This window comes from Hemitrygon akajei, chromosome 14 (genome assembly GCF_048418815.1).
Source record: "Hemitrygon akajei chromosome 14, sHemAka1.3, whole genome shotgun sequence".
Taxonomy (NCBI): Eukaryota; Metazoa; Chordata; class Chondrichthyes; order Myliobatiformes; family Dasyatidae; genus Hemitrygon; species Hemitrygon akajei.
Genome location: NC_133137.1, coordinates 30849733 through 30870883, shown reverse-complemented (window position 1 = coordinate 30870883; position 21151 = coordinate 30849733). Strand labels below are relative to the sequence as shown.

Genomic DNA, 21151 nt, shown 5'->3' with positions numbered 1-21151 from the left:
ACCCAATCCAGAATCGCCTTTCCTCTAGTGGGCTCAACCACAAGCTGCTCTAAAATGTCATCTCATAGGCATTCTATAAATTCTCTCTTTTGGGCTTTTGCTAGTCTACCTGCGTATTGAAATCCCCATGACCATGGCAACATTGCCCTTTTTGGCATCCCTTTTCTATGTTCCATTGTAATTTGTCACCCACATACTTGCTACTGTTCTGAGGGCTCTATGTAACTCCCATAAAGGTCTTTTTATCTTTGTAGTTTCTTAACTCTATCCACAAGGATTCTACATCTTCTGAACCTATATCATCTCCTTTTAAGGATTTGATTTCATTTTTTACCAAAACAGCCACCCCACCTCTTCTGTCAACCTTTTGATACAATTTAGTTTAAACTCTCCCAAACAGCTCTAGCAAACCTGCTCACAAGTATACTGGTCCTCCTTGGGTTCAGGTGTAACCTGTCCCTTTTGTATTGGTCATACCTCCCCCAAAGAGAACACAATATTTCATAAATTTGAACCCCTAACTCCTGCATCAGTTCCTCAGCTACTCATTCATCTGGCAAATCATTGTTGTCCTCACTGCCACGTTGCACAGGCAGCAATCTTGAAATTACTATCCAGGAGATCACGCTTTTCAGCATTCTACCTAACTCCATAAGTTCTCTCTTCAGGACCTCCTCCCCTTTTCCTACCTATGCCATTGGTGCCAATATGTACCAAAACTTTTGGTGCTCTCCTCCTCCTTTAGAATGTAGTGGACCTGACTGAAATGTCCCTGCACCTGGCACCTGGGGGGCAATATACCATCCAGGTGTCTCTGTCACATCCATAGAATCTCGTGTCTACTCCTCTAACTATGGAATCCCCTATCAGTACTGCAGTCCTCTTCTCCACACTTCCCTTCAGTCCCACAGCACCAGACTCAGTGCCAGAGACCCAGTTGATGCAGACCCCCCCCCCCAAGTAGGCACTTGAATAGCCTTCATTTCTGTCACAAAAACTCCTCTTTGACTCTTTTCTTAAAAAAGAAAGCACACTGTTACTCACTGTGAGACAGTATGCATCTTTAAAATCAGTCAGGACAATAGAGGTGGCTCTGTATATAATAAATATTACTGAGATAATTGTGACTGCAGAATACTATTCCATCCCATATGGTTTCTTCAGTGACCCAGGTTAATCTGAAGTTTAGAGTTAGTTTGTTCCTATAATTCCAAGGATTTTTGTTCATTGTTCTGTTCAGAAGTCCATTCCTAAATTTGATTTTACTAGTTTGAATCTCAGGCCTCTGGCATAATTCTTGCATTTTAATACAGTGTTCTAAATATTTTTATATTATTTATGATCTTGTATATCTCTACAAAACCCTTTTACTGAGCTTCATGACAGATAAGCTGGTGTATCTCGCCACCCTTCATTACTCAAACCTCTGAAAGCAGGAATCATGTTTGTTCCTTTTTGCTTGCCCTGCTGCTCTAGAAAGCCTTAGTAATCAGAACTGGAACCATGCATGAGGTCTGATCAGAACCATTTACAGTCTGATCATGCTCCTTATACTCTACAGTTTTGGCTGCATAAAAGACTGGATAAATATATTCCAGCTCTTTTCATAGCCTCATGATTTTGCAGCAACACAAATTCTTTTTGACGTGTAATTGCTGTCATTGAGCAAGCATAAGGCAGCACAGTGGTTAGCATGTTTTGATAGTGGTCAAGCATAAATATTGGCTCAAGTACAAGAGCTCCATTGCTTTTCTTCAGTTAGTATATCTTTTAGGTTTATTTGATCTTTCAAAAAGGTGTTGGCTGGTAACAACAAATATCACGACATACGCCAGTGATATTAAACCTAATTCTGATTTGATGTTTAACTTTTCAAGCAAAAGACATCAGCAGTAACAACAAAATATTCTGTCAGTAATTCAGCCTTGGTTATTTATTTAAATACATAATTTCTCAAACTCCAGCCTATAATATTTTAACTTGAGCTCTGATAATGTAGCTCAATGTTGCCTTTAATTTATTAATTTTTATTTGTGTTAATTGGACCAATTAAGCATTGAATCTGCTCCAGAGTCAGCACCACGGACCTGAGTCCAGTCTTGATCTCTGGTGCTGTTTGTGTGAAGGTTGCATGTTCACTCTATGACCTTGTGGGTCTTCATTAGCATTTTAGTTTTTCCCCCACTTCAAAGAAGTGTTGGTAGGTTAATTGACAACTAAATTACTCATTGCTGTAGATGAAGACCGTGGAAGCCTGTTGCAACAAAGAATGTTGTTCCATAAATTCCATCAGTGATAGTGATATCACTATCACCTCATAGTATTCTCGGCTTGAAGAGCAATAAAAGGCCTAAGATAATTGTGAAGTGTGAGAACTTGAAGTGCGAAAATCTTTTTGATTTCCATATACATCACCTACTGAGCCTATGTTACTCTAACCCCTGAGGTTAAGAGTATAGCGGTGTTAAGAAGGGGGACTTCAAAAGGGTCTAATGTTGAGAAGCCCATGGGTGGCCAGCGGCCCCTTAATTCAGGGGTTGGGCAGTAGCAAAAGAATCCAAGGAAAATTGATCCATCTGAGAGAGAGAAAGCTGCAAGGCTACAGGGGAAGGAGAGGGGAATTGGACTGATGGGGTTCCTCTTTAGGAGCGAGCATGGATCCAGTAAACCAAATGGCCTCCTCCTGTGTTTTAGCATATCAAATAATTAATGTTTTAATCAATAATCAATGTTTTTCAACATTGCTTTTAACCATTTCAATGGCAGCATGTATCATGCCTATTTTGTCTATATTATCAATATAAACTTGTTCAGGCTTACCACAGACTACCTATGATGTCTCAGCATTTGGTCAGTCAGAATTCAAGTCGGCTGTTAATGATGTTTTAATATAGATGATCTTCAGCTTTAACCTGATGATAGATATTATTTTGCAAGAAGATCCGTAGGATTATGTGTATGCAGTTGCTTATTTCTTATTTGATACTTTAACTATTGTTCATACTTGATTTTGCTGCCTTATGAGTATCTTTGCTTTGCCTGGTGACACACTTTTTAATTAAGAGATTGCAAGAACAATCGTGTGGTAATAGAAATGTCACCCTGGTACACTATCCTGACAATAGGCAGTAGGAAAACATGCTTATTCGGAAATCTAAATAATTGTACGTATACCAGGCTTGGGATTCCTCAGTCGGGCAATAAACTTATATAAACTGATAAACTCAGCTGATATAAACTCAAGCGTATATTTACAAGTCATGTATTCAGTAAGATCTTTACTCTGTATCTGACCTGTAATGTGCCTGATTTAAAGGGGTCAATAATGCAGAAAAGGTAAAAGTTGTCTTTCATGGATGTAGCATGAAAATATTTCCTGCAAAAATACAAAGAAGAAGGAAAGCTAAAATAAATGATTACCAGTCAAAAAGAATGAACATGATATTGAAACCAGATAAGACAGATGCATCATGTCACTATTAGCTGTCCAGCATGCTGGTGCATCAAATGATTTAATCACAGCTTTTTAACACTGCCTCATATATATCAAAGCACGTATATGTCACCATATGCTACCTTGAGATTTTTTTAAATTTTCAATGAGATACAGCAAGGAATAGGCCCTTCTGGCCCTTCAAGCTGCTCTGCCCAACAACTTCCGATTTAATCCTAGCTGAATCACAGGACAATTTATAATGGCCAATTAACCTACTAAATGGTACGTATTTTGACTGTGGGAGGAAATCAGAGCACTTGGAGGAAACTGATGCGGCTATGGGGAGAATGTACAAACTCCTTACAAGCAGCGGTGGGAATTAAAACCCAGGTTGCCTGTACAGTAAAGTGTTGTGCTAACCACTACCCTATTGCAGGCGTTCACAGTAGAACACAGAATCAATGAAAAACCACACACAAGTAAAGACTGACAGACCATCAACATGCAAAAGAAAACAGACTATGCAAATGAATAAATAGACAGATAGTTAGATACGGAGATCATAAGTTGTCAAGTCCTTGAAAATGAGTCCGTAGGTTGTGGAATCAGTTCATTGTTGAGGTGAGTGAAGTTATTCACGCTGGTTCAGGAGCTTGATGGTCAAAGGGTAATAATTGTTCCTGAACCTGGTGGTATGGGACCTAAGGCTCCTGTACCTCCTTCCTGATGGCAGCAGCAAAAGGAGAGCAGGACCTGGCTGTTGGGGGTCATTGATGATGGATGTTGCTCCTTGTAGATGTGCTCAATGGTGGGGAGAGCTTTGTCTGTGATGGACTGGGCTGTGTCCACCACTTTCTGTAGGCTCTTCCAGTCATGTTTTCATATCAGGCCATGATGCAACCAGTCACGATACTCTCCACTGTGATCCATAGAAGTTTGTCAAAGTTTTAGCTGACGTGCCAAATATGCACAGACTTGCAAGACAGTAGAGGAATTGTTGTGCCACCTTTGTGATGACTGGTCCCAGGATAGATGCCCTGATATGACAATGCCAAGGAATTGAAAGTTACAGTCCCTGTCCACCTCCAATCCTTAAATAAGGACTGGCTCAGGACCTCTGATTTCTGTCTCCTGTAGTTAATAATCAGCTCTTTGGTTTTGCTGAGATTGATATTGTGGCACCATTCAACCAGATTTTCAATCTCCCTGCTACATGCTGATTTCTCACCACCTTTGATTTGGCTGCCACCAGTGGTGTCGTCAGCAATTAAATATGGCATTGGACATGTATTTGACTTTATAATAAGACACAGATGTTGTATGTCTGTTGGAAGATAATAAATTAATTTATAATAAACATTAAAATATCGATATCTGTTTTAAAAAGTCACAGCACATAGAATATTGTTTATCCACAATGGATAATATTTTATTTTGCATACTGTTTCTGCATTTTTCCAGTAAATATTTTGCTTTCATTGTGTTGACTGATGTTATTTCTTTCATCTTTCTCCTTATTTGTGATGTAAGTTTAAATGTACAGGCCAGGTGCAACATCAGTTAGATGCAGATAGGTGATCTTTATAGCTGGTGGGTGCTGTAGTGACATTTGCACCAGACTTTCGGGTGAGCGGTTCCAGTTTTGAATCTGGCCGGCTCCTTACATGCTTTCCATCCATGCTGGGTTGAGTGTTGGGCTAGCAATTCAGCCTCATAAAACAGACAAGCTCTAAAGAAATTGCAAGGTTGCTGCCTGATGCACCAGTGAATCACAGAAGGATATTATTATTAGTAGTAATATTATAATGATCTTTATATGCATTCTGTTGTTTGACCATTTCCAGGGAAGATGCTATGTTTAACCTCATATTTGAATATGTGTGTTTTTGATAATCAGCAGTTTTATATTAATCAAGTTTAAATAATAGTTCCATTGATTTGATAGAAAACATAATATCATCCCTATTGTGGCATATCTTAATCTTTGAATATAGTAAATGTCAGTGTCAGATCTCACGTCAGATGATCCACATTCACATTATTTTACTTTATTGCCATGGCAATAAATCACTATTGGAAGTTTGTCTGTTTTGATGTGCGCGCTCAGACTCGTGATGTCATTTGAAATATTAAATTTAAAAGTATATTTTTTAGAAGAGCTTCATTACAGTGAGTAGATGAGTGCAGCAATATTCTATAAAGTGAGATCTAATCAAACAAAGGATTTGTCGTGTTATTTTCCATTTAGGATGCCTGGAATATTTATAAAAGGCGTAGGCTGGTAAGAACAATGCTGTCAAACTATAGCATCTATCTGCTGTTCCATGCTATAGTTGAAGCTTTATGAGTGTATTGCGGGGTTGTCACGATGAGCTTTAATAACATATAACTAGTCTTTTTCATTTTACATTGTCTCTGTCTCTCATTCTTTTCCTCCCCTTCACCTAGTAGCTTATCCATTGCAAATGCAATTATTCAACTCCAGAAATGCTTTTAAATGTTACATTTTATTTTTGGTTTCTTTAATATATTCTCAGCCCTCATTCAGTGAGGCAAAGAGAGCAACTTGGACAGTGATTGATTTTTTTAAAATATTCTGAGGCAGACCCCCTGTTTAACATATTCAGCCTTGCTGGGAAATTAGACAAAAGCTAAAGCAACTCAAACAGTTTGAGGCTTTTGAATGGCTTGGTATCAAGCCACAATTAGTAGCATCATCCTGGCAAGGTCCATCTTCATTACCATCCTTTCATTCCAAATCTTCCTTGATAGCCCACCCTTGCGATCCTGTGTGCTTGTACACTAATATGTTTGATTTTGACATCTTTGTTGTAATGGTTTTTATGATGTTTTGCTTCTTTGATCCTGTTTGGAAGTTACCAGAAACTCATGACCATTATTAGATGAATAAAATAATTGCCGTTGACGATGCAGTCAGTAGTGGCATGCGACCTTGTTTATAAACTAAATTGATCCAACCAAATGGGTCACGAGTAATATCTAGCTTGGCTCTTGGGGAATAAAATTACATTGCACTGTCCAGTTTTAACATTGTTAAAATATATTTTTATTCTTCATTCTCTGCCAGTTTTCCCTGTCCTCCCTTGATGATTTTGACTGCTTGCTGGAGTAGTCATGACCATATACCCTTGGCTGGAATTAACTTACTACTAATACGCGACTAATTTTCAATTGCCAAGATTCGTGATGAAACTGTGTCTCAGATATTTGGGAACATTGCAAATGAATATTTTTCCATTTTGACCATGACTATTTGTCATTGCCTGTGAAATACTGACAGTTCTCTGTCACCACAAGCAAAGATAACAGGACAACAGTAAAATCAGACAGGTTATCCATTTCGTCTTTACTCAGGGACACTGAAAGCTAAAGCCATTTTTATCACAACCTGAGATCATTGAACTCAGTGTAAGACTGGGCAGCTATTTCAGATCCTATTCATTTATACCCACTGGTCTTTTGTAAAGCACTGAAAATGTTACTTCATCAGTAAGCACAATCAATTGTGGGATGATGTACTACTTAATAGTAGCCTATTTGATGTTTGAGAGATGTCCTGAAGACGCACAGTGCAAAATTAGATTAAAATGGTACATTTTCATGAAGCTGGTTTATGGACTTCTTAGGTTCTCTCTAACTCTCCCCCCCCCCCCCCCCACCATTAGGCTTGTCATGGTGTGTTTTAGATAAATTATTTATTAATAATTAATTCAAAGATAATTTCTAAATGAGTTTCAGTGAATTAATTGTGTGTTAATGAAATTATTTGAAAACATAGACGGTGAAATAGAATGACAAAGTTTTGATTATTATTCTTAAAGGATGAGACCAAATGATTGGTGAGGATTTTTACATTAAAACAGTCCTTATTCTCTCATTTATTTATACAGTATTTTACTGGTTTTTCCAAGCTAATTCTGTAGTCTTTAATTTTTATTCCTTTTGAATTGCTTATTAATTGGGGTGACCTATGTTTTAAAAAGTTTTATTAACTAGTAGTGGCGAGATGTTGATGTCTTTAGGAATGCATAGGAGTTAATGAGTAGCATAAAAGAGCAGAAAATCAGGAGAATCTCTTTAAGCTGTTACAATATTCTCGGCTGCAGTAGTATTGTGTCCAATTATGAATATGACATTTTAAAAAGTATTAGTATTCTAAAGGCATTTGAAAAGAGTGCGGAGTAATAATGGCAGAGGATCAGGGAACTATGTAAAGGTTAAAGAGAAACTGACAAGTTTTATAAAGTTACAAAGTTTTTCCTTGGGGAAACAGATTTATAATAATTGGCAAAAGACCAGAATGGATTTGAAGATATTTGATTTATGCAATGTGTTATGTTCCAGAAAGCACTTACTGAAAGGGTACTAAAAGTAAATTGAATGTTAACCTTCAGAAGTGAACTTGACATACACATGAAAAGGAAAAAAAATTACATAGCTTAAGAGAAAGAGCAAAGTGTGGAGAACAAAGTAGCACTTTCTGGGGGACAGAAAGGGCACTAGAGCTAAAAGTGTTTTTGTCTAAAACATCAAGAATGGGACATTTGTGCAACAAACCCAGATCACTTAATGATCTCAGCCCCTACCCCTCATGAATTCTGCTTCTCCATCTTCCACTTTTTGACTCCTTTCCTGCACACAAAAATGTCTTAGAAATCCCCTTCCCTTCCATCCTGAAACTTTCTTTTTGCCTCTGCTGGGCGTGAAGTATCACATGGTTTCAAGTGCGGAAATGTCCAAAGTCTATTCAAAGTTCAAAGTAAGTTTATTATCAAAGTACAAAGATCTCACCATATAGTACCCTGAGATTCATTTTCCTGTCAGTGTACTCAATGAATCCATAATAGAATCAATGAAAGACCATGGCAACTGAGCGTTCAACCGTTGTGCAAAAGACATAGATTGCAAATACAAAAAGAAAGAAATAATAATAAATAATTAAGCAATAAATATCAAAACATGAATTAAAAAGTCTTGAAAGTGAGTCAATAACTTGTGGGAAAATTTCAGTGATGAGGCAAGTGAAGTTATCCAACCTTTGTTTCAAGAGCCTGATGGTTGAGGGGTAGTAACTGTTCCTGAACCTGGTGGTGTGAATCCTGAGGCTGCTGCACCTTCTTCCTAATGCAGCAGTGAGAAGGGAGCATGATCTGGGTGGTGGGAGTCCCTGATGATGGATACTGCTTTCCAGCAACAACACTTCATGTAGATATGCTCAATGGTGGGGAGGGCTTTACCAGTGATGGACTGGGCCGTATCCACTACTTTTTGTAGGGTTTTCCATTCAAGGGCATTGGTGTTTCCATACCAGGTTGTGATGCAGCCAGTCAATCTCCACCACACATCTATAGAAGTTTTTCAAAGTTTTAGATGTCATGGAGACAAATCTGAGAAGAGGCATGGTGAATACAAAACTAAAACTGTTATATTTCAGTTTGCTTGCATGTGAAACAAGGTAGCTGAGATTGTAGCACAGTTAGAAATTGGCAAGTACAATCTGAGTCGAGGTTGAAAGAAGATCACTGCTGGAAGCTAAACACCCAAAGATTTAAAATATCTTTAAATATACTTACTTACTGCCTGTTACACCACTGGCATTTAGAGCAGCAATAAAGGTTCTCCATCTTGTCTGCCCATACAGTCACACACAGATAAAGAACGATTCTTCATTGCTGTTTTCATACCATTTTCACCTGTAAGGGTTGTTAGCCCTGAGCTGAACCCTCAAACCTGGAAGACCAGTACACCCACTCTTAGTCTGGCCTCTACACTGCAACCTGTTTGGCATGGCTGATCCTACCAAGAGCCAAAGCACAGGGCCCTGACTCCAGTCAACATAGATCTCTAGATCACAGTGGCACACAAGCCACCAAACCCTACAACAAAGTTGTGGTCCCTTGGAGGATCCTTGAAATTAGCCTCTAAATATTTTTGCTTAACTAAATTTAGCAAGTCTCTGTTTCTTCATTTTTTCTAAGTACTCTCACCCATGTCATTCCTCAAAATCCCAGTCTTTCTTATATTTGATATGTACAGTATTTTTTTGCTATTAACTTTTAAATAAATTGGTAAGTTAGTGAATTGGTTTATCATTGTCACGTGTACTGAGGTATAGTGAAAATTTTTGAATGGTACAATTCATACATATCAATTTCAATACAACAGTGTATTGAGATAGTACAAGGTAAAACAATCACAGACTGTAGAATCAAGTGTTACAGTTCCAGAGAAAGTGCAGTACAGGTGGACAATAAGGCACAAGGCACAATGAGTGAGACTGAAGTCAACAGTCCATTTTATCATACTAGGGAACCATTGAGTAGTCTTTTTCACAGCAAGATAGAAGTTATCCTCTAGCTTGTTGGTGTTTTCAGCCTTTTGTATCATCTGCCAGTGGGAAAGAGGGGAAGACTCTCTGGAGTAGGTGAGGCCTTTGATTATGCAGGCTGCTTTACCAAGGCAGGGAAGCTGGTTTCCATGATGTGTGTCCATCATTCTCTGCAGATTCTTGCATCTCTATTTGTTACAATAAACTTTTTTCTCATTTACCATTTTTTCCATGTTGCTGTTGTCTGCCTGGTCCACTAGATGTCCACTTTTCCTTGCATCTCTCATCTCTTGTTGACTTTAGTTGTTTAATTTATAACTGTAGCTACCCCTATTTGTAAGTTATATTGATTTTCTATTGGAGCCATTGCATATAAATACTTCCATATGTTTATCCACTATAATTTTCACACCACTATTGATTTGTTTATTTCACGTTCCTTTGAAATTTAACTTGTGTGCACTTCACTCTTTCAAACTTAATGCCATATTCACCCATGTTATCCTTGCAAGTTGTAACCTGGAAGTAACATCCACCTTCTATGTCAAATATGTCAGATTTACAACAAATGGACAATTATTGAAAAGACACTAAGACACAGTGACTTAATTTTCAAAAAGAGGCTGGAAATCTCTGCATAAATGCTTTGTGGTCATGACTCTTATTATACGGAACAAGTTCTAATATTCCTTTACTGATTTGGAAGTGGCGAACTAACTTGAAATAATAGATTAGATAAATATTTTATGAGTTAGAAATCCTTGAATGTACTTTTGGGTTATTTAGACTTATCTGTTTTCTTCTTATGTGATCTCCCATTAGACACAGACTCAGTGGAACTATTCTTTTTATAACCTTTGTCCAATTTAACCTGTTGACCTTTTTCCTCTGCACCACTTCAATGTATCAGATAATTCATATGCTGGGTTTACACATGATGACCTACAACTGGTGAATTAGATGGTCAAGGCTACTATCCACCTCTAGTGAAGCAGTCGCAGTTATAATATCAAGCCAAATTTCAGCATGTTGTTACCACAATGTTTGAGCTTTGACATAAAACACACCACAGATGTTTGCTCTTCATCTAAAACTCCTCATACTTATGTTTGTTAATGTGTTTCCTCAAGTATCGTCAGTTAAGTAGATTCTTAGGATTTCTCCCACATGCAGAGTATCTTTTACATTAGATATTCAGTACTGGTAGGATGCTTTCATTTAGCAACTCACTGCAAATTCAAATTTAAAATATAGTAAACAGTTGACATTCATGTCTGAGTTTAATTCTTTTCTGTTTTATTTATCTAGCAAAGTTTGCTGACAATGGAGCAGATAGTGTCAGTGGAAGAGACTCAGATTAAAGATAAGAAATGTATCCTCCTGCGGATTAAGGGAGGAAAACAATTTGTGTTGCAGTGTGAGGTAAGTGTTTCTCCGGAGGTTAGGGAGGTTTAGAGATGACTGATATGTTTCATTACACTGGACAGGCAAACACTCCCAATATCTGATACGTCCCCTATCTGGGGACCATATATTAAATTGATTTTTGGAACAGGGAGATGGAATAGGGGCTTGCTCCGTCCACTCCACGCATCGACCCGGTATTGCAGTGCTTCCGGGACCGGTGCAGAAAAAAAAGGAAAAAAGGGAGGAGGAACAAGGCATTGAATACATTCCAACTACCTTCAATTAGTTTACTTTTTCATTTTCCAAATGCTTTTTTCATGTCAGTTTTCTTCAAAGAAAAGTTGAATTGCGACAATCCCAACCATTAAGATCTTTGAAAATAATTCTTAACTATAAATAATATGTCAGTCAATTTTGCCAAAATTTTGTTCACGGGGAAAATTTGGTTCCGTAACCAGTTAGGGTTTTCTGAGAAGAACTAAATTTGATTCTTTTCATTTCTAGAACTGGAGTCCCACTGGTGGGGGGAGATAGAAGGTAGAGGTTGAGATGTAGGTAGATGGTTCAGTGCATTTTATTTGAATAAACAGTGGATTCTAATTATTTTGTTATTTTTATCCACCAATGAAACTTGATAGTGGCAATAGAGCAATTTGGAAAGGCAGAATGCCAGAGCAGAGGAAGTATTCTAAAGGTAGGATGACACAACCACGGCTGACAAGGAAGCCAGGGACAACATAAAAGCCAAAGAGGGGGCATATAAAGAGCACAAATTAGTGGGAAGTTAGAGGATTGGGGAATTTTTGAAAACCAACAAAAGGCAACTAAAAAAAACTAAGGGGGGGGGAAGGTGAAAATGAAGGTAAGCTAGCCAGTACTATTAAAAATGATACCAAAAGTATTTTCAGATTTGTAAAGAGTAAAAGAGAGGCAAGAGTTGATATTAGACCACTGGAAAATGATGCTGGAGAGAGAATAACGGTGGGACAAGGAAATGTCAAACTGAATAAGTATTTTGCATCTGTCTTCACTGTGAAAGGCACTAGCAATATGATGGAAGTGTTAAGGGTCAGAAGTAAGTATGGCTGCTATTACTAGGGAGATGATGCTTGGGAAACTGAAAGATCTGAAGGTTGATAAGTCAGCTGGACCTGATGGACTACAACACCCAAGGGTTCTAAAAGAAGAGCTGAAGAAATTGAGGAGGCTTTAGTAATGATCTTTAAAGTATCATTAGTTTCTGGCATGGTTCCCAAGGACTGGTAGATTGCAAATATCACTCAACTCTTCAAGAAGGGAGGGAGGCAGAAGAAAGGAAATTATAGGCCAGTTAGTCTGTCCTCAATGGTTGGGAAGATGTTGGAGTCAATTGTTAAGGAAGTGGTTTTGGGGTAGTTGGAGGCACATGACAAAATAGGCCAAAGTCAGCATGGTTTCCTTAAGGGAAAATCATGGTAGACAAATAGTTGGAATTCTTTGAAGACAAAGGAGAATTGGTGGATCTGTGTACTTGGATTTTCAGAAGGCCTTTTGACAAGGTGCTGCACGTCAGGCTGCTTAACAAGAGAAGAGCACAGGGTATTACAGGAAAGGTATTGGCATGGATAGAGCATTGACTGATTGGCAGCAGGCAAAGAGTGGGAATAAAGGGATCCTTTTCAGATTGGTTACTGGTGAGTGGTATTGTTCTACAGGGGTCTTTGTTGGGACCGCTTCTTTTTATGTTACATGTCAGCGATATGGATGGTGAAATTGATGTCTTGGTGGTCAAGCCTGCGGGCGATATGAAGATAGGTGGAGGGGCAGGTAGTGCTGAGGGAACAGAGAGGCTGCAGATGGACTTAGACAGATTAGGAGAATGGGCAAAGAGGTGGCAAATGGAATAAAGTGTCAGGAAGAGCATGGTCATGAACTTTGGTAGAAGGACTAAAACCATAGACTATTTTTTAACAGGGAGAAAATTCAGAACTCCGATGTGCAAAGGGGTTTGGGAGTTCTCGTGCAGGATTTCCTAAAGGTTAATTTGCAGTTTGAGTCAGTAGTGAGGAAGTTAGCATTCATTTCACTGGGACCAGAATATAAAAGCAAGGGTGTAATGCTGAGGCTTTATAAAGCGCTGGTGAGGCCTCAGAGTATTGTGAGCGGTTTTGAGCCCCTTGTATAAGAAAGGATGTGCTTGACATTGGAGAAGCTTCAGTGGAGGTTCATGAGAGTTGATTCCGGGAACGAAAGGTTAGCACTTGAGCAGCGCTTGAAGGCTCTGGGCCTGTACTTGGAAGAATTTAGAAGAACTAGGGGGGAATCTTATTGAAACATATTGAATGTTGAAAGGCCTAGATAGAGCAGATGTGAAGGATATGTTTCCTTTCGTGGGGGAGTGTAGGACGAGTAGATACAGACTTCAAAATAGAGGGATGCCATTTAGAACAGAGATGAGGAGCAGTTTCTTCAGCCAGAGGGTGGCGAGTCTGTGGAATTCATTGCAGGAGAATGGGGTTGAGAGGGAAATGGATCAGACATGATGAAATGGCACAGCAGAGTCAGTGGGCTGAATGGCCTCATTCTGCTCCTATATGTTATGGTCTAAAAGTTAGTTCTGCAGAATTCACATATTCATTTTGTTTGCTTTAAGTAAGTTGCATGTGGTTGTATAAATGCTCGTATAAACTATTGATCAAATCTGTGGGATGTGCTGTTGGTGCAGGATCAGGTAAGTAAAGGATCAGACAAAAAGCTAGACTGAAATGCCTCTCACGATTAAATAAATTGCCCCGACTATCGAATGAACAACTCAAATAAGGAATAAGAACGTTTCATGATTGTAAAACTAATAACTTTCGTCTAGGTTTTAGAAAGATTCGCTAAAGAAAATTAGGAAATTTATCTAAAGGCTTCCACTTATCTCCTTGCACTTGCTTTTTGTTCTTTTTTCAGAGTGATCCAGAGTTTATTCAATGGAAGAAAGAATTAACGGAAGCCTTCAATGAGGCTCAGAGGGTCCTGCGGAGAGCCCCTAAGGTGCTGAACAAGTCACGTTCAGCAGTGGTAGAGCTGACCAAACCCCCTCTCAGCCACAGGAACAGCAACGGGCTTTAGAAGAGAGCACTTGCGTGTGAGTGGGGGAACAGAAACAAGAGACCTGAGGATGGTTTTGTGCAACTACTTCTATATCACCTCGTACGTGGTCCAGCGTGTTGTTATTAGTTAATTATATGATCCCACAAAACAGGGTATATATATATGTATAGATATCTGTATATCTATATCTATATATATGCATACGTGTATGTATATATGAATGTAAGACTTTCAGAGCAATTTGGCTGTTTATTTTCTATTGGAAGTATTGATGAACGAGTGTAGCACCTGTTAACTGCAACCACAGTGATCGCTGTGGTTAATGAGCCAACTCCACAGGAATGGACTGGAGGATGTTGCCAAATAATTTTGGAGAATTTATTTTGTCATGCGTCATTGCGCCCTGGTGGTGTTCTTTGCTTCATATCGGAGGGTCGAAGGAACTTTCACGTACAAAGCAAGTGGTTGACTGGACGTGCGTTTCAGTCACTGATTCGCTCAACTTTAATTTGCTCCTGGACTCCAGCATATCACAAAGGACATTGACACATATCGGTGGTCCATCCGTCCGTCAACATGGTTCCTCTGCTATCAAAATGTAATTTGGTGGCACGTTCTGTCACCATTGTGCCGTGTGCCAATCATCATCATCACCTGTCCTGGGTTTCAAACTTAGTGTCTTGCCTCATATCTCTACCAGCTACTTCTTTTCATGTGTGCCCAATATTGGGTGACTGTAGACATCATTTGGAAGACGGATTATTTTATCTCCATGGTAACCAGGTGCCAATTCATTTCTTGGTTTCCAGAGCAGTTACATTTGATCCTAGTTACACAGACTGTGAAAAACAATGGTGCGTTGGTGCTTAATTCCCTCCACCCTGTCTCATATCCCTGCTGATTGTAACGTTTCTATGAAAGACAAGAGAATGATTGCGACCACACTGGATTACCAGATTTCCAATGTGTTAATACCGCTATCTCTCAGCAGTTGTTAAGTTTTCATGGCTACTTGGATGTTGCTTTGTGGCCTGTCTTATTAATAGGATTTCACAGGTTGCTAGGTGACAACACTGTCACACTTCATTGTCAAGTTTCCATGGATAACGAATGACAATATATGGCTCAGTGTGTTTTGCTAAGTGTCTATGGTTACAGGATATATAACTGTAGTTACTGATTCATGCCCTATTCTGCTTCTGTGATGCCTGGTTCCAGCCATAGACTATTCTGCTACTGTTGGGCAGTTTTCAGTTACTGTACATAATTGGATGCTGATCTATGGTTTAGTTTGTTCCTGGCTTCCCTCAACACAAATATTGATCCAGAATGACCGGACTCCATTCCATCATTAACTACTTATCATAGTTTGAAGGATTTTGAAATTATTGTGTTGATGGGATATCAACCCACAATCCATCCCAAATCCTTTACTTCAGTGCAATAAAAATATTTAGGAATCCCTGCATTCTACAACACTTCTGATCCACATAGCACATAATTTGTTTGTAAAGTCTTTGCCCCGTTCCCACCATGAAGTGCAAAGTGCCAATGGACTTTACAAATTAACGAAGATTTAAAACAATGATTTAAGAGAGAGTAAAATATTTATCATAGATATTACTGTGCAAGTGTACATATGTTTAAAAAAACTAATATACCAAGAATTCATGATAACAATGAGAAAATCTTAAAATGGTGATTACGTAGCATGAGTTGCTTTATCAACATGTCTTCTATGAACAGTGACAATGTATTATTACATCTTATTAATTGATCAGTTGCAACAAGGGTCAGCTATTAATCCGAATTTAGGGAGCAACATCAACTCTTTTTTGGTGTATTTTGTTTTAGTTACAGTACCACTAAAATGTTTAAACCTCATATTTTGACTGTAAAAAATACAACAGTGGTGTGTATAGTATTTTCTGGTTATATTTGCGTTTTGGACTACTACATTTAGTACATACTGAAAAATAATAACAACGAGGACAGGATTTGGCTCAAAATGTACCACAACTACTGCCATGGCTTACTGCTTCAATAGACGGGAGGCTCAGAGAACAGAAAATATGAGAGGACTGAGACCTGAACAGATTGAGATCTTAATAAGGAGTTCACTTGCTACATCAAATGATGCAATTGGCTTCTTCTTTAAACCAATGTTGGATATTTGTCGGAAGGGCTCATGGTTGAATCCAGAGAGGGGTTTAGGTGCCAATTGTGAGTTTAACTAATTGGCTGGTTGATGCTGAAAATGTAAAGTGAAATCTAGTAAACATTTCTCACCCTTCAGAAATCTGCTTCTTCCCCATTTTATCTTCCTGTTTTCTTGTTTCCTCTTTTCTCTCTCCCAGCCGCCCATCTCCCATATCCCTCAAAAAGGCACACACCGGTTTACTCTGCTCCTCAGTGTCACTCAATGTTGAAACAGCATTAGTGCTCAATTACTCAGACAGATGATAGTTTTATTTTGCTCATAAATTGAAAATACTTTTAAGACTTTTGTAATATCATTACCTTTGAACATTATTAAGAGGATACTGATGTTAATAATTTCTTTCTTAAAAAGAGATATACACATGTTCAATCTTACTATGTCTCCTTACATAAAAAAGCATGCAAATACAAAATAATGTCAACTGATTCAACCTATTAGTTTTACAAATCAACTATCCCCTAATTTTACATTGTTGCAGGAGCTGTATTTGATAATGCACTTTAAGTTTCATAGTTCTGTTTTTTGTTCAGAAATTTTTAATCTATTCAGAATATTAAGCATTATCAAGGGTATAGTGGAGGAAAGTTGTGTTGATATAGATGATTAGCCATGATCTTGATTGGCAGAGCAGGAAAGAGGAGTCAGATGTCTATGAGTTTATGAAATAACTCCTTAAAGTCCTATCCTTTAATCTATTTTCCCAGTTCACCTTAGCCAAATCCATCTTGTGCCATTCTAACTGCCCTTATTTAAGCTTAGGACAGTAGTTTGAGACCCAAGTAGTTTCACCTTCAAACTGAATTTATAGTTTCACTGTGCTATGATAATTCTTTTATTTGGGATCCTTTACTGTGAGGTTATTAATTAAGTAATCCAGTTGTGTTACAGAATAATACATCTGAAGTTACCTGCACCCTGGTTCCTCAACATATTGCTCTGAGAAGCCATCTTGAATAAACTCAATGAACTCAACTTCAAGGCTACTCCTGACAATTTTAATTTGTCCAACCCATTCTTTTTACAGAATCTTCTTAAAAGCCCCCATTATTTCTTAATTTATATTCTGTCCTACAATACAGCTACTGTTAAAGAGACTACTTCTACTCTTGGCAATAACTTCTTCCCCTTACTGTATCTTATCAACATCAATATTGATTGTGCACCATATGCTTCTGAGACAATTTCATTTTCAACAGTTGCAGTGATATTATGTTTTATTAACTGAGGCATCCAATCTCTTTTCCTTGTTATATGAACTTCAAAGATGCCAAATATTTCTGTATATTCATTTCCAAGCTTTGATTGCTTTTCAACCACCTCAGTAAGGATGCATAACCATATATTTACTGTATATTTGTGCAGTAAACTCATCTATCTTGCTTCCAATCCTGCATGCATTTAGATAAAGAGTATTTAATTTTACCTTATCATTCATCCTCATGATGCTGCACTAATCCTCATATCTCTGTTCCGGTGCAATCCAAAAATAATTGTCAGCAACCTGAAGCCCTTTCTCCTGCACCACCTCAACAGTTACACATTCTTCTGCAGTATTTTCCTCTTTCTGTACTCAATAACATGCTGGATGGTAGTAAGGTTACTATTTTGAAGTCCTGCCTTTTGACCTCCATTCATGTTCCCTGAACTTTACCTGTAGGACCACCATCCCTCTTCCTCCTTTGTCAACTAACCATGACACGGTGAAGTTCATACGATAAATGTGTTAATCAAATATTAATAATTCACAGTGCAAGTATTATGTGTTAAATATATGACCAACAGGAGGTTGAAAAATAATCTCAGAACATCAGAGGTGGTAAAATTACATTTTGGGCATTCAGTTCCCCAGTTGGAGGTCACATACAGCTGGTTTTGTGACGAATTCCATGCATATATTAAAAAAAATCCATCCCTCCAGAGTCACTCCACAAGTGTGCTCAAAAGAGGTGGCCAAAGAAAGGAAAGAAGTTAAAGCTGAATGCATTCAGGTAAATAGTGTATGAGAGTATAAATGAAACCTGCAAAATAGTTTGTGAGGCAGCTGTTAAAAGATGCTTTATGAAAGATTTCTAAGGTAAGATTTGTGAAGTTAAGGAACTTCAGTTAATGGCAGAAGTACAAAAACTAACCTTTTCTAGTCAGTAGAAAAACTTAAGAGACATCTGTAAATTGAAAATATCCTTAAACTAGGGCAGTGGAAAGATAGACTATGCCATTAAATGTAACTATTAAAACTGTTATAATTCCTTAGTATCTCCTAATAATTACGCAAGCTTAGGTATGTTTTCTCAGATGTTGAGAAACCAATTGCATCCTGCTCAAATGACCAATTATTGTGTTCTGTCTAACCCACTTACATTTTATTTATACAGTATTCTTACTGATTTTTATCTTCTGAATGTGCCCTCACAAGGCACAATACTGACAGTGCATAAGTATAAACGTTCTCAAACACTGCCAATAAATTTTCAGTTAATGAAGTCTCGTTTAACCTGTATTTAAATTTAAGCTAAAGGCGCTTAAAAACAAATGGAATTCACTGCCTACAGTGATTTCAATTTATTTTCCCAGCCGTAATGGAGTTGGCCCTGATATTCCTTTACTGCTTTATCCATATTGATCCTCCTTCTATTATATTTTAAATATTTTTTACTTAAAGATTTCATTGATTTCCAGTAATTGGTAATTATCGCTGATCCAAATCTTCTTGAAAGAGAACTTGTATATGTTTTTCAAATTTTAGATGTTATGCCTATAATTTTCAATAACAAACATTCTTAGTCATTTTGTGACTAATAAGTAGATGTAAATGTTATTTAGCTATTTTTATATTTTAATATCTTTTAATATATATTTCCACTTTTAAGTGGATTTGTTTTGATTATCACTGTCCAGGTAGTTTAGGTGAAATGATTAGGTACAGCTGCAGGGAGGTCAGAATTTCCAGTGATATCAGACTCTGGTCCTGCTGATCCATTATCTGAATTTGTTCATTGAGTTAGCACTGCTTAACTAATTGTGAAATTTGATGACATGAGGGGAGAAATGTTGTTGAGGGAGTGGAAATACCATGTGTGAAAATGGCAGTTTTATAAATATTATTTGAAATTGCAAAAAAATTACAGATAATTTAAAAGTACTTTACGAGGGGATGTTTCCTCATCTCTTACAGGATATAGCACCTGTTGTTTTGTTATCTGCTGAAGTATTCTGGGCTATAGCCGCCATACCAAAATCTATTGGCCAGTTTACTGAAGAAAATATTTTTAAAGTTTGTCCACTAAAATTGATAAGTACATTTAAGAGTCATGGTAAGAAAGAAAAGTAGCACATTTCATGTTGAAGGATACAAGTGTCACCCGGGTGGAATCCTCCAATTTGTCAGAAAATTATTATTTGGGTCTCCTCTTCCCAAGTGATTACTGCAATCCTTTTTAATGAAGGGGAATAAACCATATCATCTTCACATTCTAACCTCAATCCCAAAGAACATATACCTCTACTTCCTAGAAAGAAAACCAAGTTACCTTCAAGCCACAATCTACCGGTAATTGTTTTGGGATCCACAGCCGCCTGCTTTACCTTACTCACCAGCTATCAGTGACCTACCTTGTTAATGCTGTACGTGGAGTTATGGTGTTCAGATTACCCTGCTGCTATACTTGCTATTACTCTGCAAGCTGGGACATCTATGTTTAAATTATAATTTTAAAATAAGTGGTCAAACCTGAGATGAATTTACTATAGACTACAATTTAGGAAATGGATATCAAATGAAGAGAAGATTGCCATTGCTGAAATACTGGAATTAATAAACAGTTTAGTCAGCAACTGTAAACTCAATATGTAGGTTACGGTTTGTGAGATAAGTTTACCATCAGTTCAGAGCATTAACATTAAAGAAGATTCAGTGCAAATATACAGTAAAATGATAAAATTCTGTTTCCCCGCACCGAGTTAAAATTCATAAAGGATGTAATTTCAAAGCTTTATCATTAGTCTTTGAGTTCTGAAATGCAATAATCCCACTGGCTGCCATGCAGATTGTTCTAATTCCTCAACAATCTGAGTGACATACACTTTTGAATAATCATTCAAATTTCAAAACTACTCATACTTATTTACTGATAAATAAAGCTGGATAAATAAAGAATTTGTAAAAATCAAACTTATCTATGGAATCCTCAGAAAATGTAGCTCTTCCTGCGTTCATTTCATTTGGCTGCCTTGCATCCTGTCAATACTTCTCACAGGTTGGCAAATGTACATGCATGCTTATTATTGTCACATGTACTGAGATACAATGAATTCCAAATGTTGGTGAGGAAAATTCTGTGGAAGTAGTCTGAAAGGCAATGTGGGAGTTAACAGAATCAAAATGCGAGGAAAAGTAACCAGCCATCTGTTCCTTCAGTGGTATTTCTGAAGGTTTTAAATCTGTGATTTAGCCAAATGAGCTCTCCTTCAATTTGCACTAAGTCAATTACAAGTTTTGTTTCTTTAAAAAAGGAGCCAAAAGTTAGTCTGGAATAATTTTCACTCACAGGCATAGCAAGTGGATGCTAACTCCAAACAAGTAAGCACTTATGAGATACATCTTTGAGTAAGTGCTTCCCTTCTCCATGTTTACTCCTTCTGATCATATAATACTCCTTATTCA

General features: G+C 37.7%; 1 protein-coding gene and 1 pseudogene across 2 annotated transcripts in view; both read left to right on the top strand.

The window, feature by feature from the left end:
- The window catches only part of grk3 (G protein-coupled receptor kinase 3), a 268143-nt gene extending 247537 nt beyond the window's left edge, over positions 1–20606 (top strand). The window contains exons 20-22 of one of the 2 annotated variants that reach the window (XM_073065739.1): positions 5685–5717; positions 11094–11207; positions 14127–20606. In XM_073065739.1, the coding sequence (XP_072921840.1) occupies positions 5685–5717; positions 11094–11207; positions 14127–14288 (309 nt within the window). In that variant the 3' untranslated portion in view covers positions 14289–20606. The remainder of the gene's footprint in view (positions 1–5684; positions 5718–11093; positions 11208–14126) is intronic. The other variant, XM_073065740.1, reaches the window with a different exon arrangement.
- On the top strand, positions 11316–11413 carry LOC140739055 (U2 spliceosomal RNA; annotated as a pseudogene).
- Positions 20607–21151: the final 545 nt, after the last annotated feature.